Source organism: Ochlerotatus camptorhynchus, unplaced genomic scaffold (assembly GCF_037179485.1).
Source record: "Ochlerotatus camptorhynchus isolate MF236.1 unplaced genomic scaffold, CSIRO-AGI_Acam_v1.1 ptg000052l, whole genome shotgun sequence".
Classification (NCBI taxonomy): domain Eukaryota; kingdom Metazoa; phylum Arthropoda; class Insecta; order Diptera; family Culicidae; genus Ochlerotatus; species Ochlerotatus camptorhynchus.
This window is the reverse complement of record NW_027040542.1, coordinates 845,537-860,467: the sequence shown is the minus strand read 5'-3', so window position 1 is coordinate 860,467 and position 14,931 is coordinate 845,537. Positions and strand designations below refer to the sequence as shown.

The 14,931-nt window shown below is 40.9% G+C and overlaps 2 protein-coding genes across 2 annotated transcripts; both read left to right on the top strand.

The window, feature by feature from the left end:
• Window positions 1-4,436: 4,436 nt before the first annotated feature.
• On the top strand, window positions 4,437-5,362 carry LOC135717172 (probable RNA methyltransferase CG11342). The gene is made up of 2 exons (XM_065239130.1): window positions 4,437-4,514; window positions 4,570-5,362. Exons 1-2 carry the CDS (start codon window positions 4,476-4,478, stop codon window positions 5,299-5,301), a joined length of 771 nt encoding a protein of 256 aa, XP_065095202.1. The 5' UTR covers window positions 4,437-4,475; the 3' UTR covers window positions 5,302-5,362.
• Window positions 5,363-13,590: 8,228 nt separating this feature from the next.
• On the top strand, window positions 13,591-14,431 carry LOC135717170 (probable RNA methyltransferase CG11342). Its single transcript, XM_065239129.1, has 2 exons — window positions 13,591-13,632; window positions 13,688-14,431. Exons 1-2 carry the CDS (start codon window positions 13,627-13,629, stop codon window positions 14,429-14,431), a joined length of 750 nt encoding a protein of 249 aa, XP_065095201.1. The 5' UTR covers window positions 13,591-13,626.
• Window positions 14,432-14,931: the final 500 nt, after the last annotated feature.

Here is a 14,931-nt window from a genome sequence, read left to right as displayed (position 1 = left end):
TGTCAGTCTATGTGTGAAACATGGCGGACTTTTTCGTATTCTCTCACTCCAACGCAAAACCCCTTAAGGAACTGTCAAAATGTGTGTGAAGAAACGTCAATTCCGGACTGGTGTCAAGGCGAATAATGATGTATTGTAACCAGGGAACGACTAAAAACTCAGAGTGGTGCAAAAACCACTGATGCTACTCTAAAATAAGGGAGCGCGTCCCTTATATTTGGAAGGAGAAAGAGACTACCCAAGTAACAATTTCCAGTTGAAGAAACGCTTTCGTTTTGATTTTGTTCAGCTGCATGTTGAATAATAATTGCACAATGTGTTCACCACAACTTTTATAAAACCCTTGTTTACACTGGTTTGGAGAACCTATACAACTGCAACACAAAGGTGTTGTCTAACGTATTCAGTAAAACGTTTACCCAAAATCAATTTCTTGTTGAAGAAACGCTTCCATTGTGATTTTATTCAACTGCATGCTGAATAATAACTGCACAATTTGTTTATTACAACTTCTGTAAAACTCTTGTTTACACTGGTTTGGAGAACCTGTTCAACTACAGCATTATATGTATACGCGGTATAGGAGTAGAAGCAACCTTTATACAACGTTTATAGATACATATTTAAACTCAAGCTTTATTATTTTGGTGAAAGCTCTTATACAACGTTTGTAGACACTTCTTGACAGTTGCTTTGAAATTTAGTAGAGAGGAAACCTGAGAGGCGTTTGTTGCACTCTTTTATGACTCCTAAATAATCATTGTACAGCAAGCGGTGAAAAGCGTTTATAGCACTTTTCAATGACTCCTTAACAACCGGATAGAAGCAACTTTTATACAACGTTTATAGATACATATTTAAACTCAAGCTTTATTGTTTTGGTGAAAGCTCTAATACAAAGTTTGTAGACACCTCCTAACAGCTGCTTCGAAATGTATTAGAGATTGAACCTGAGAGGCGTTTGTTACACTCTTTTATGACTCCTAAATAATCACTATACAGCAAGCGGTGAAAAGCGTTTATAGCACTTTTTAATGACTCCTTAATAACCGTTGTGTAAGTACTCACAATATTCACAGATTAAAATTAGTTTAACAATTGTCGTGGTACGCCAAAATAATTGCTTGTACAGTTTTTATTAATTTAATTTATTTGTGCACATTGAAAAAATATGTAATTATGCCATAATGTGAATGTGAATCTGTGAACATGGAGGAAGTAGTAACAAGCATCTGTTTAATCTTTGATTGATATTCTTTCAATTAATCTCTCTAATCATTAATTGAGAGAATTTATCTAGAAATGTTATCGTTGATTATATGCTATATGTCTTAAATTAATGTTTGCATTTATTAATAACACCTATATATAATTTACCTCTACTCCACCGAGGGTTTTCTCGAAGCAAGATTCGAACTCATGATCCCGGATTGCCAGCCGCTTCTGTTTCCATCTGCTCTATTCTTGAATACTTATTTTGATCATATGAGAGAAGTATATGAAGCTCATCTTGAGTGTCTTCTCTTGCAGTCGAATAATCATTGCCTTATGGTCATATAAACGTGCCTATCACTTGTGCTATTTTTAGCAACAAAATTGTGGTTGGTGGTTGGTCGAACGTAAACAATCATTTAAGAGTGCTCCAAGCAGCTTTTGAAGCGTTTAACCAAAAAGGCAATACAACTACATTCTTGTACAACTCTGGAAGCTATTATTCAACGTTTGATCAACTCAGGTGTTTTATAAGAGCTCCCAATTGTTTGTTTTGATGCGTTTATTCCACATCCTATATGGCTCCTGTCAAACAGTTTAACCGAACGTAAACAATCATTTAAGAGTGCTCCAAGCAGTTTTTGAAGCGTTTAACCAAAAAGGCAATACAACTACATTCTTGTACAACTCTGGAAGCTATTATTCAACGTTTGATCAACTCAGGTTTTTTATAAGAGCTCCCAATTGTTTGTTTTGATGCGTTTATTCCACGTTCTGTATAGCTCTTGTGAATCAGTTTAACTAAGGTGCTATAAAAGTTATCGTAGGTCTTATAAAGCATATAGTTAAACCGAACGTAAACAATCATTTAAGAGTGCTCCAACAGCTTTTAAAACTTTTAACCAAAAAGGCAATACAACTACATACTTGTTCAACTCTGGAAGCTATTATTCAACGTTTGATCAACTCAGGTGTTTTATAAGAGTTTGTTGGGTAAGGAGAGAGAGATTTCATATTTAGGGGAGAGTAGTTGAATAGCTCAGGTGCTACTTGCTTATGTATAGCACAATCGAGTAGTGCACGATGTTATGACGGGAGTAGCATTTTTTAATCGGGAGAGACGTAGCTTATACCCCGTACAGACTATGGCTTATACCCCGTTCACATTACAGCCTATATCACGTAATATAGGCTGTCTTGCAATGAGCACTCATGCATAGAATTTCCTGTGAAAACTAGATGTATAAGTGCTCATTGCAAGACAGCGTATATCACGTGATATACGCTGTAATGTGAACGGGGTATTATATCATGTAATATAGGCTGTCTTGTAATGAGCACTCATACATAGGATTTCCTGTGAAAATTAAATGTATGAGTGCTCATTGCAAGACAGCCTATATTACATGATATAAGTCGTAGTATGTACGGGGTACTAGAGATTTATAACATAACTGCATATATTAGACTGGGTGCACAGACAAACAGACATAACACATTGAATATTTCTCACTGTAAAACATCGTCAGTAAAACATTACCGCCATCTATTGAGTACACAGTGGTGGGCACTACGTTGAACAGATGGCGGTAGTGTGTAAACGTCATACGCAAGGGAATTGACTATGCGCGCCACAGGTGGCGGTACTACCAACTACGATACTTTTAAATTGTTCGTTAAATGCTTGTTCGATGAACAACTTACGAGTGTTATGTCTGTTTGTCTGTGCTGGGTGCATAATATTTTGACACTCATATAATATATGTTGCAGTGACTGTCTGGTAATTTCTTGCGCAGAATACAGTGTTTCAAGGGTGTTATAATAATTTTCTACAAGTAAAATGTCATAAAAATAGCCTTCTAATAATTACACAACAATATTCATCAACTCTGTATTCATTCGATTAGTAAGTGGTATGTGTTCAGTCTTATCAAAGATGAATGCTTATCATTTTCAAGAGCTGACATCTACTAAATTGACCAAGTTCTAAATGCTTCAGTGGCACCACCAAAACAAATGCGAACACATTCCCTGCTAAAATCTTATTTGTGAAGTATGTGATTGTGAGAGTTATATCTGTTTGTCTGTGATCTAATAGAGGCGAACCAGCCCAAGGCTGAAAGCCTCCCTAATAAAGATAATTAATTCTGTGATCTAATGATGCCAAAATTCCGAAAAAAAAAAAATTATATCTGAAATGAGTATTTGAAATTATTTGGAATAATTGCACACAATTTTACGTTTTACCTATACCCATAGAGAACAGACGTTGATACTCGAACAAAATTTCTCTAAAAACTAGTGTAAAGATTCCTATTTGACTTCAGCGCTACTAACGGCGACTTCCCTACTTAAAAAACTCCTATTGACAACCTGATGGCGCTGGCGTTGAACAACTTACACTAGACACTAAGTGCTGGTAGTGCCACGTGGCAATATTCAATAGAAAATTTATCGATACTAGCGCCAAATTGGTCGAATGAGGGAAATTTATAAAGGAAATCAGGAGATGCTAGCGCTACGCGTGGAGGCGAACCAGCCTAAGGCTGAAAGCCTCCCTAATAAAGATAAATAATAATAATAATAATAGCGCTACGTAACGGCGATGTTCCCACTTATGTTTACACAAGTTTCTGACTGAAGTTGGACATCTGTTTTCTGTGCTATACCTGAGTTGATAAAGCCTACTGTCGTTCACTAGCACCATCTGATTTTCAATTTGGGTATGAATTTCCATCCTTCTCCCTTTTTATGGCACAGACCTGTTGGTCCATATTAAATTTCCATCCTTGATGACATCTTTAAAAAAAAACTGACGTTTGGAAGCACTTCAGGTTTATTTTGGTTCCTCATAGAGATTGCTAAAGTATGATTGTGTAAGTGATTTGTTTTCATCGGGAAAATTTTCAGCTATGAAGTTTTTTTTCCCGATGAAAACATTTTGCGTATACGTATACGTGACGCACACTACGTACGACAAACGTCAGCAATCTCTATTGAATAATTCAATTGACGAGTGCACGGATGGATTTGAGTTCACTCACTCGACAAAAAGTGACACAACAGCGGGGCCCTGTTTACTAAAAATGAACACATATGTGTTCATTTTTAGTAAACAGGGCCCCGCTGTTGTGTCACTTTTTGTCGAGTGAGTGAACTCAAATCCATCCGTGCACTCGTCAATGAGGAACCAAAATAAACCTGAAGTGCTTCCAAACGTTGACCGCTTATTTATCTGAGTACATATATTTTCCGATGAAATATGTCTGAGTCACCTAATAAGAAAAGGAAGATTATGGAGGTAATTTAATCGAACCTCACAAAACGAGACAATTTGATAATGTTATTACTTTAAGGTACCAAACGATGCAATCCGCCACGGCAATTACCAACAGTATTACGAGTTTCGCAGCCAGGATAGTCGACCAGAGCATTTAGAAAGGTGCCTTCCGAAGTGTTTGAAGAAGCTTAAAGCAACGAATGAAATTTATATGCTGGACATCGGTTGTAACGATGGAAAGTTAACTCACTCGATAAGTGAAGTGATGTTATCTGTTCTAAAGGAGCAAAAGAAGACATCTTTCGCTGTGGGTGTTGATATTGATGCCGAACTGGTCAACAAAGCTTCCGCAGCTTATAAATCTGAGTATCTTGAATTTATTCAAGCCGACCTTAGTGCGGTAGCCATGAAAGGAATCGACGATCCAATCCAAAAATACATGGCATCGAAAGGCATTCAGCGGTTTGATTTTATAAGCTGCTTCTCTGTTTTGATGTACATTCATTTGAACCACGGCGATGATGGTTTGAAAAAAGTGCTAGACTACGTTTGCTCACGTGCAAGGATTTTGATTTTGGAGCTGCAAAGTTGGAAAAAGTATCGCGATCATGTGCGGAGAATGCGGCGGGCCGGTGGAGAAGACTATGAACTTTACAATGGCTTAGAATGGAGAGGAAGTAACGGGGCACTGGAGCAATCGATTGGGGATTATGTGATTTCCAAGGGATTTAGCGTAATTTGTACCACAGAGGAAAAGAATGAATTTAACAGAAACCTTGTTATTTATGCGAGTAATGAAATTAAATGAATTTGTATCTGATGCTTGTTTACCATTCCAAAGTTCACACAGTCTTGTGTGTGTGTGTTTTTTTTTTAATTTTGGATAAGTTAAATGGAGAGATGTTATTTGACGATCAACCTGCTTATTCGAGGTTTTTAGCTGAACAGGCACTGTAGCAGTTGCATAGGGTAGATATAGATATAATGGCAGCTCATACAATGGCGTCAGTAGCGTACAAAAAAGTTTTGCCAGAATGAATATTTTCGTATAATAAGTGATGAACTAGCCTTAGGCTAAAAATCTTTAAAATAAAGATTAAAAAAAAAAAATAAAATAAAAAATAAATATTTTCGAGATGATTTTCTAGCCACATTTGGGGAAATAAGCTTTTGTTCGAAAATTTTCCTAGTACCGTGAACCCCTGGATATCTGACCGTTATTGATCTGAACACTTTTTAGTTTGAATCCCGCACGAAGTGTCGTTCATATAACGTGGGTTCAACGGTATTAAAATTACAACATTAGGGTAGAGCGCTATTTCGTCGCCCATTTCCGTTCTATCGATCAGAGAAGATCAATAATATCAATGATTTCACCTTGCACAAATCAATAATAAGTTTGTTCCGATGCGTTAGTTCATTAGCTCCAACATAAATCCTATTAGAGCGCATTGTATGAATATTTACGCTTATTGTTCTCAAAACAAAAGAAGGTTATTTTCCATTTAATTCCACTTAATTAATTTTGGTTTCCATGACAGATACGTATTTCGACTACAATGTGCAGTCTTCATCAGTGTCATTCCCACTAAAGAACTTTTCAAAATCTAACCCCCTTAAGTAACCCCCTTAAGTACTCATCCCCTTTTTTGCTGTTTTATTTAAGCATTCCGCTAACAACCCATTTTCATTACTTCAAAAGAAGCGCTCCTAGCGTTGATCCGTAGGACGAAGAAAATCTAATGGCGTTTCAATGCGTTAGGACGGAATTGACACTCGTAGGACGAATTTGGAATCAAGAAGCAGTATTAGATTTTAAACAATATCTCAACAATTTGTGACTCTATCAAATACGGAAAGGCGAATAAATTTAGAAGTCGTCTTTGATAGAAATATTCCATTTTTTTTTTCAAACCCATTCATAAATGAGAGGTTAAGCGCGGGTCGTGCTTAGTAGGACGGAAATTAGATCCAAAACCCTATTTAAAAATCCTTCCGACGACCACATTACAGAATATGTTCATGCGGTGAAACATTGTAAATTCTGCATACTGTTTATGCTAATCTGTAAGCCATAGCAGGTATATCTACCCCATGTAGAAGTTTAAAATGGAAATTCTGTTTATTCTGTTATTGGATGTCAATTAAGTCTTCGGTTTGGTATCCTGATTCCTGATACTGATACGTTCTTATTAGAACGATTCATAGTTGATGTATACGAGCCTCTATGTGTCAGTTTTGTAACCACAAATGCTTGATGTTAGCTACCGCTTACCACTTATGCTCGGTGATGTAGACGATGAATAGCTGTATATTGATTTTGTTGCAGCGACAGCCAAGACAGCAACACGTGGATTTAGAGATGAAAGAAGGAATGTTGTTGCTCATCTTTTTTGTCAAGATGTCACTTTAATACTCGTATGTTTAAGTTCTAATGTATCTTATGTGCACTGAAAACGAATCGAACTAAATTTGCTCAATTCGTATGGAGAAATTTAGAAAAGCGTATACTCGAACAGATCCGCAATTTAAAACCTAGTAAAACCATACTGGATTAGTGTGTACGCTAAAACAAGTTGTTCCATAAGAATTAGTAAAAGTGACTTACAAGAGTAAATGTGACACACTCTCTAAGCTAGTTTCGTTTTCAGTGTGACTGTTATCTGTAACTTTTCCTCCTTGGGGCAAGCTGCCTGTAATCCCGGACCTTATATAAATGTCATTGGGAGCAAGCAACAGATGTTTTGAAATACCGTGTATTCAGCTATCCCCCGAAGAACGCGTTACCAACTGAGTTGCACCCACCGCTTTTTCTCGGCGGGGTTTCAACCAGAAAGCTGTAGTATATAGAACGAAAACAACGGCAATACTTCGACTGATTATTGATGAATTTAAGCAAAGGTAATACCCCGTTCACATTACAGCGTATATCACGTGATAATTATACGCTGTCTTGCAATGAGCACTCATTTTTTGGAGGCGAACCAGCCCAAGGCTGAAAGCCTCCTTAATAAAGCTAAATAATAATAATAATAATAATGAGCACTCATACATCTAGTTTTCACTGGAAATCCTATGTATGAGTGCTCATTGCAAGACAGCCTATATTATGTGATATAGGCTGTAATATGAGCGGGGTATAAAACTGGCCCAGTTTTCAGATCTGCAATTTTAAAAACTGATGATGACAGGTAGCAAAACGTCATTATCATTTTTCACATAATTTCCATCTGCTGGTCGACCGTCACTTAAATTTGTCAGGTATAGAATAGTTGTACTGTACGGAACAGTATATTTCTGAATCAACAATAGAAAAGGGCCCATCAGCATTTGTAAACAAACTTTTCCAAAGCCCATTCCTCACAAATCGAAGGCCGCCCACACAAACCAACACCATCATCGTGTAGGTGGAAGTTTCCCCTATCCGATGATGGTGTTGGTTTGCGTGGGTGGCCTTCGCTTTGGAACGGTTTGTTTAAAAATGCTGATGGGCCCTTTTCTATTTTTGATCCAGATTTGAGTGGTTTTGAATTTGGCGGACTAAAGCGACTGCGGTGCCGCTGCTGCTGCTCTCGCATTATGCGTGACATTAGTAGTCAGTCGGTTGAAGCGGTAAGTGTGTTAGGTGTTGCTGAGCGATTCTCCCGTCTCTTAAATATTAGTTTTCATAAAATTCATCAATCTAATGTCGCGCTTATGGCTGCCGGTGTATACACTAATAGCGAATTCGTTTATTATCGGGGTTGGAACCAGTTCCAACCCAGTGCGAAACCGAACTATTTGTCAGTGCGAACTGTAGTAGATAGAGTTAGAGTTGAACAAATAATGAGTAGAATCGAGTGAGCGTGAAGCATGATAGTCCGTATGTAAACGGAATCTCATTGGTTAGAGAATTTTGATAGGTTAGCAGGTATAAATATGAAGTACCTAAGCTCGTTGAAGTCATTCTCTGCTTGTTCGTCAAGCAGTACAGTCCGGTATTTGCTCGCTCTGTCGAGTTGTTCGATAGTTATTCCAAACGTTTATTCGCGTCGTCAGTAGTGTCGGTCGCATCGTGTGATGGGAAGACAGCGCTCCCGGAGCAGGCTCCGTGAGAAAGCGGAAAAGATCAGTGGTGAGTGTAGCACGAGTGTACCTATTTCAAATAGGTACGCTACTCTTCCCACCGATGTTGGAAATACCACCTCCGCCACGGTGAAGCGATCCAAGAAGAGGAAGAAAAACCAAGGCCAGTCCGATGGTGCGAGTGGACGTGATGACGTCACAGCAACGAACGCCAGCGACATCGGTGATTTCGGCGACGCCATCGACAACGAAAATTCTGCCGGCCCGAGTGCGGCAAAAGTGAAGCTACCTCCGTTGGTAGTGAAAAATGCTCATCTTAATGAGCTCATCGCGGATCTAGCGACGCTGGGCGTTAAAGCCGAATACAAGTTGGGCAGAGTCGGCACCAAGGTGGTGCTCCGTACCAAAGCGGAGTATGACTTGGTCGTCGCCCACCTGAGGACTTCCAAGGTGGAATTCTTCACCCACGACATTCCCGGTGAGAAACCATTCAAGGTCGTCATCAGGGGCCTACCAAACTTCGACCCGAAGTTTATCGAAGCTGAAATCAGGGACCGGTACAAGCTGGCCCCAAGTGCCGTCTATCGGATGACAAGAAGAGACGAGAATGTGAAGGCGTATCCGGATTGCCTTTTCCTGGTACACTTCCAGAAGGGAACGGTGACGCTCAACGCGCTGAAAGCCATCCGCTCCATCAATTGCATCATCGTCCGCTGGGAGCCATACCGTGGCGGCCATCGCGATGTGACTCAGTGCCAACGGTGTCTGAACTTTGGACACGGCACCCGCAACTGTAACATTAAGCCACGCTGCGGCAATTGCGCTCAAGACCACGCCACTTCCGACTGCCCTGCGGATGAAGCCGTGGCGTTAAAATGCGCCAACTGTGGTGGTGCTCACCAAGGTTCCGACAGACAGTGCTCCAAACGCGAGGACTTCAAACGCATCCGAAAACAGGCGGCAGTTAACAACCAACCAGGACGCAAGAAGGACAAAGTCCCGGCATTTCGGATGGAGGATTTCCCGCCTCTTCGTGCTCCTCAGCAAAGGCAAGCAAATTCGCGGGTGCATTCCGCTCAAGCAACTTCTGGTGATTCTGCTGGCCAAAGCTCTCCATCCCCCCCTGGATTCTGGAGACAACCACCAGCGCAAAACAACAACCCCGATCTGTTTTCAGCGGATGAACTGGTGGAAATTTTCGTCAACATGACCGGTGCTCTACGTAAGTGCCGCAATAAGCCCGAACAGATCCAAGTGCTCGGTAAGTTCATCATCCAGTATGGCGTCTAAACCGCTAACCATCGCTACTTGGAACGCTTGCTCTGTAAGAGCAAAACAGATTGAGCTTGCCGACTTCCTCCGCAAGCATAGCATCGACGTGGTTCTTCTAACCGAGACCCACCTAAAGTCCGGTGACAGCTTCTGGTTGCCTGACCACAACATTATCCGGCTTGATCGCATCAGCTCCAGGGGGGGTGGTGTAGCGGTCATCGTCAGAAAGGGAATCAAGTTTTGCACTCTGCCCCACATCCGCACTTCTATCATCGAGGCCATTAGTGTGGAGGTGGAATCACCAACTGGAAACATCCGGTTCATCGCTGTTTACTGCCCACGCCAGTGTACCGCAAGCAACGGATTAGGAATCCAATTCAAGAAGGACCTGACCGCCATCACCCGTACTAGCTCCCGATTCATCGTTGGGGGCGACCTGAACGCCCGCCATGAAGCTTGGAGGAACTATCAGAGGAACCGGAACGGATGTCTATTGTTCGACCACGCACAACATGGTCTGTACACTGTGCAATTTCCGGACGAACCAACTTTCATCTCTCCGGCGGGAAATCCCTCCACGCTGGACTTTTTCCTGTCAAACATCGGACTATCCAAGCCGGAGGCGCACAACGATCTCAGCTCCGACCACCAACCGGTGGTGACTGAAGTCGGTGTCAATGTGGTTCCTGCTAGAAGCTGCCTGCGTAAAGACTACCACCATGTCAACTGGGTGCAGTACGGACGAATGGTGGACAGCAACATCGATGAAAATCCACTACTCAACACCGTAGATGACATCGACCGGACGTTGGAAGGGCTCCAACAGGCCATATCCATGGCTGACGAGGCATACGTTCGACAAGTTCCTGTGAGGGGTAAGTTTGTTGCTATTGATTCCCACACCCAATTACTGATTCGGTTGAGAAATGTTCGTAGACGCCAGTTTCAGAGGACTGGAGATCTGGGCAAAAAACGTGAAATGGCCGATCTGAATAGGCAGATTGCTTCCAGAATGGACTCACTCCGAAATGAAAGTTTCGGGCGTGTTGTCCAGAATCTGGATGACCGCTCCAGACCATTCTGGAAGGTAGCCAAGGTCCTGAAAAATCATCCCAAACCCGTTCCACCTCTCAAAGTCGAAAATGATGACGATCGGCTTTTAATTACCCCACAGGAGAAAGCAAATGCGATCGGCAAGCATGTCGCTTCATCGCATTTGCTTGGCTCGACTATCCAAAGTCCGCTCGATGATCAGGTTGCGCAATGCGTTCAAAACCTAGATACCTCCCCTTGTGTCGTGCCTCCGGCAGATATGATTACAGTACAACAAATTTGCTCAGCGCTGAAATGCACCAAGAACATGAAGGCTCCCGGGTTTGACGGTATATTCAACTTGATCTTGAAGAGACTCAGCATGAAAGTGCAGTCTCTTCTAACCGCTATCTTCAACAGATGTTTGGAACTGCACTACTTTCCAAGCATCTGGAAAGTAGCAAAAATCATACCGATCCGCAAACCCGGTAAGGATCCAACATTGTCTTCAAGCTACAGACCTATCAGCCTCCTTTCAGCGCTGAGCAAATTGTTCGAGAAACTCATTCTCAATCGTTTGCTCAAGTTTGTCGAGGAAAGCAACATTCTCCTTCCGGAACAGTTTGGATTCAGAAAGGGGCACTCCACCAATCATCAGCTAGTACGGGTGATGAATAACATCCGAAGTAACAAAGCTGTATCCAAGTCCACAGCCATGGCCTTGTTAGACGTTGAAAAGGCGTTTGACAATGTTTGGCATGATGGACTTGTGTACAAGCTTTGTAACTTCAACTTTCCATTACATCTGGTTAAAATCACCCGTAACTACCTCCAGCAAAGGTCGTTTAAGGTATCGTTGAATGGTTGTCTCTCAGACACGTTTTCGATCCCAGCAGGAGTCCCGCAAGGTAGTCTGCTGGGCCCCTTGCTTTACAGCATTTACACTTCCGACATTCCTCCCCTCGGTGACGGTTGCGTGTTTTTCCTGTTCGCAGATGATACCGCAATAGCCGTCAAAGGAAGGATGCCTCGCGAAATAACGAACAAACTTCAACGATGCCTTAACGCCTTTGCTGATTATGCCACCACGTGGAAAATCAAAATCAATGCCACCAAAACACAAGCGATCATGTTCCTCCATCGGCAATCGCCCAAATTGAAACCGGCTCCATCTTGTACTGTAATCATGGATGGCACAAGGGTTGAGTGGTCTACCGAAGTTACCTATCTCGGGATGTTGTTCGATGAAAAGCTCCTCTTCCGTTCGCATGTAGAGAAAACTGTAGTCAAGTGTTCTACCTTGGTTAGGTGTCTGTTTCCGCTGATTTGCCGCAGATCCCGCCTCTCAAGGGTGAACAAACTGGCCGTCTACAAACAAATCATAGCACCTGCGATCCTCTACGCAGCTCCGGTGTGGGAATCATGTGCACAGACTCACAGGAACAAAATCCAGGTCGCTCAGAATAGAGTGCTGAGGATGGTTCTTGATCGTCCTTTCGACACTAGAATAACAAATTTACATGAAGAGGCAGGCATTGCCAAAATAGATTCCAAAATTAACGAAATTAAGACTAAATTTGCACAAAAATGTAATTTATCAGAACATGCTTTGATAAGCAATTTGTATATAGTAGGTTAGGTGTACATAGTAGTTGTAGGTTAGTTGTAGTTGTAAATAGTAGTTATAAGTAGTCTCCTTTTTCAAATTTTCAAACAAACCAATCCCACCAAGGTGGTCATTCTCTAAAACAGGCCTGATAGGACTAGGAACTGTAATTAATAATAATTGAAATTTCACAGGAACTAAAGTTGAAAAGACGCATCTGTGTCACTTGATAAGTTATACATGTAAACCACACAAATTCAAGAAATATAGATCATTTAAGTCAAAAAAAAAAGTCAAAGTCAAAGCTCGTTGAAGTCATATAGCACAGATAGAGCGATGGATAAAGCACAGATCTAATGATCGCAAGGTTCATGAAAAAAACTCGTTGAAGTCATTCTTGTAACGAATTTTGGAGGTGACGGACCACCACCAGCAGCAGAAACAGCAGCAACAGAAATTTTGGAGGTGGCGGACCACCACCAGCAGCAGAAACAGCAGCAACAGAAACAGCAGCAACAGAAACAGCAGCAGCAGCAAAAACAGCAGCAAAAGAAAAAGCAGCAACAGAAACAGCAGCAGCAGCATAAACAAATGACCCGTGGGAGCTGCATCGCTAATTCGTGTAGCCGTGACCAAGGCTGGAAACCTCGGTCCGGTCACGACACGAACCTCAACCTGAGCTAGGTTTTTAAAACAAACGAGCAAACTGACGTTTGTCAGAAAACAAGCAGACCCAATCTTGATACCCGATCCAGGTTGGAACTGAATAATAAACGAATTCGCTATAAGATTTTGTTTCTGTGTTCGGTAAATTTTACCGAAATCAGAACAGCTTAACGTTCGGTAAAACTTTGACCTACATTTTAAAGGATACTGAATTGGAAATATGTTCATGTCAAAACATGTTCAACCTTGTTTAAATGATCAAATCTTGTCATTTTAGTGGAGATTTAGTTTCAAAGTAGCTGAAAAGCAATTGAATTGAATTGCATAAATTTTACCGAAAAGTTCAGCTGTTCAGATTTCGGTAAAAATTACCGAAGCCGGCGATAATTTCTAAGTGTGTAGTGTAGTAATAACGAAAACGACACAAGGACACATATTTTCCCAATGAACCGAAGAAATATTTCAGAGGCACCTAATAAGAAAAGGAAGATCATGGAGGTAATTTAATCGAACTTCACAAAACGAGACAATTTGATAATTTGATTACTTTAAGGTTGAACCAATCGATGCAATCCGCCACGGCAACTTCCACCAGTATTACGTGTTTCGCCACCAGGATAGTCGACCACAGCATTTAGAAAGGTGCCTTCCAAAGTGTTTGAAGAAGCTTACTAATGGAATTGCAACGAATGATATTTATATGCTGGACATCGGTTGTAACGTTGGAAAGTTAACTCACTCGATAAGAAAAGTAATGTTATCTGTTCTAAATGAGCAAAAGAAGACATCTTTCGCTGTGGGTGTTGATATTGACGCCGAACTGGTCAACAAAGCTTCCGCAACTTATAACTCTGAGTATCTTGAATTTATTCAAGCCGACCTTAGTGCGGTAGCCATGGAAGAAATCGACGATCCAATCAAAAAATACATGGCATCGAAAGGCATTCAGCGGTTTGATTTTATAAGCTGCTTCTCTGTTTTGATGTACATTCATTTGAACCGCGGCGATGATGGTTTGAAAAAAGTGCTAGACTACGTTTGCTCACATGCAAGGATTTTGATTTTGGAGCTACAAAGTTGGAAAAAGTATCGCGATCATGTGCATAGAATGCGGCGATACGGTGCAGGAGACTATGAACTTTACAATGGCTTAAAATGGAGAGGAAGTAACGGGGCACTGGAGCAATCGATTGGGGATTATGTGATTTCCAAGGGATTTAGCGTAATTTGTACCACAGAGGAAAAGAATGAATTTAACAGAAACCTTGTTATTTATGCGAGTAATGATATTAAATGAATTTGTATATGATGCTTGTTTACTGTTCTAAAGTTCACACAGCCTTGTGTGTTTTTTTTAAATTATGGATAAGTTAAATGGAGAGATTTTATTTGACGATCAACCTGGTTATTCGAGGTTGTAACATGTTATAGCGCTATCTTGATGGTGGTTTCATGTTATAGAGTTATAACATGTTATAGCGCTATCTTATGGTGGTTTCTGTGTTGCAATTATTTGACAACCGTTACAACATGTTATAACTGCTCAGTCTGGCCAGCGCTTAAACAGGCACTGTTGCAGTTGCATAGGGTAGATGTATCAGTTATATAATGGTAGCTCATACAATGGGCTGTCAGTAGCGTCCAAGAAAGTTTTGCCAGAATGAATATTTTCGTATAAAATCTTTACGAGATGATTTTCTAGCCACATTTAGGGAAATAAGCTTTTGTTCGAAAATTTTCCTAGTACCGTGGACCCCTGGTAATCTGAACGTTATTGATCTGAACACTTTTTAGTTT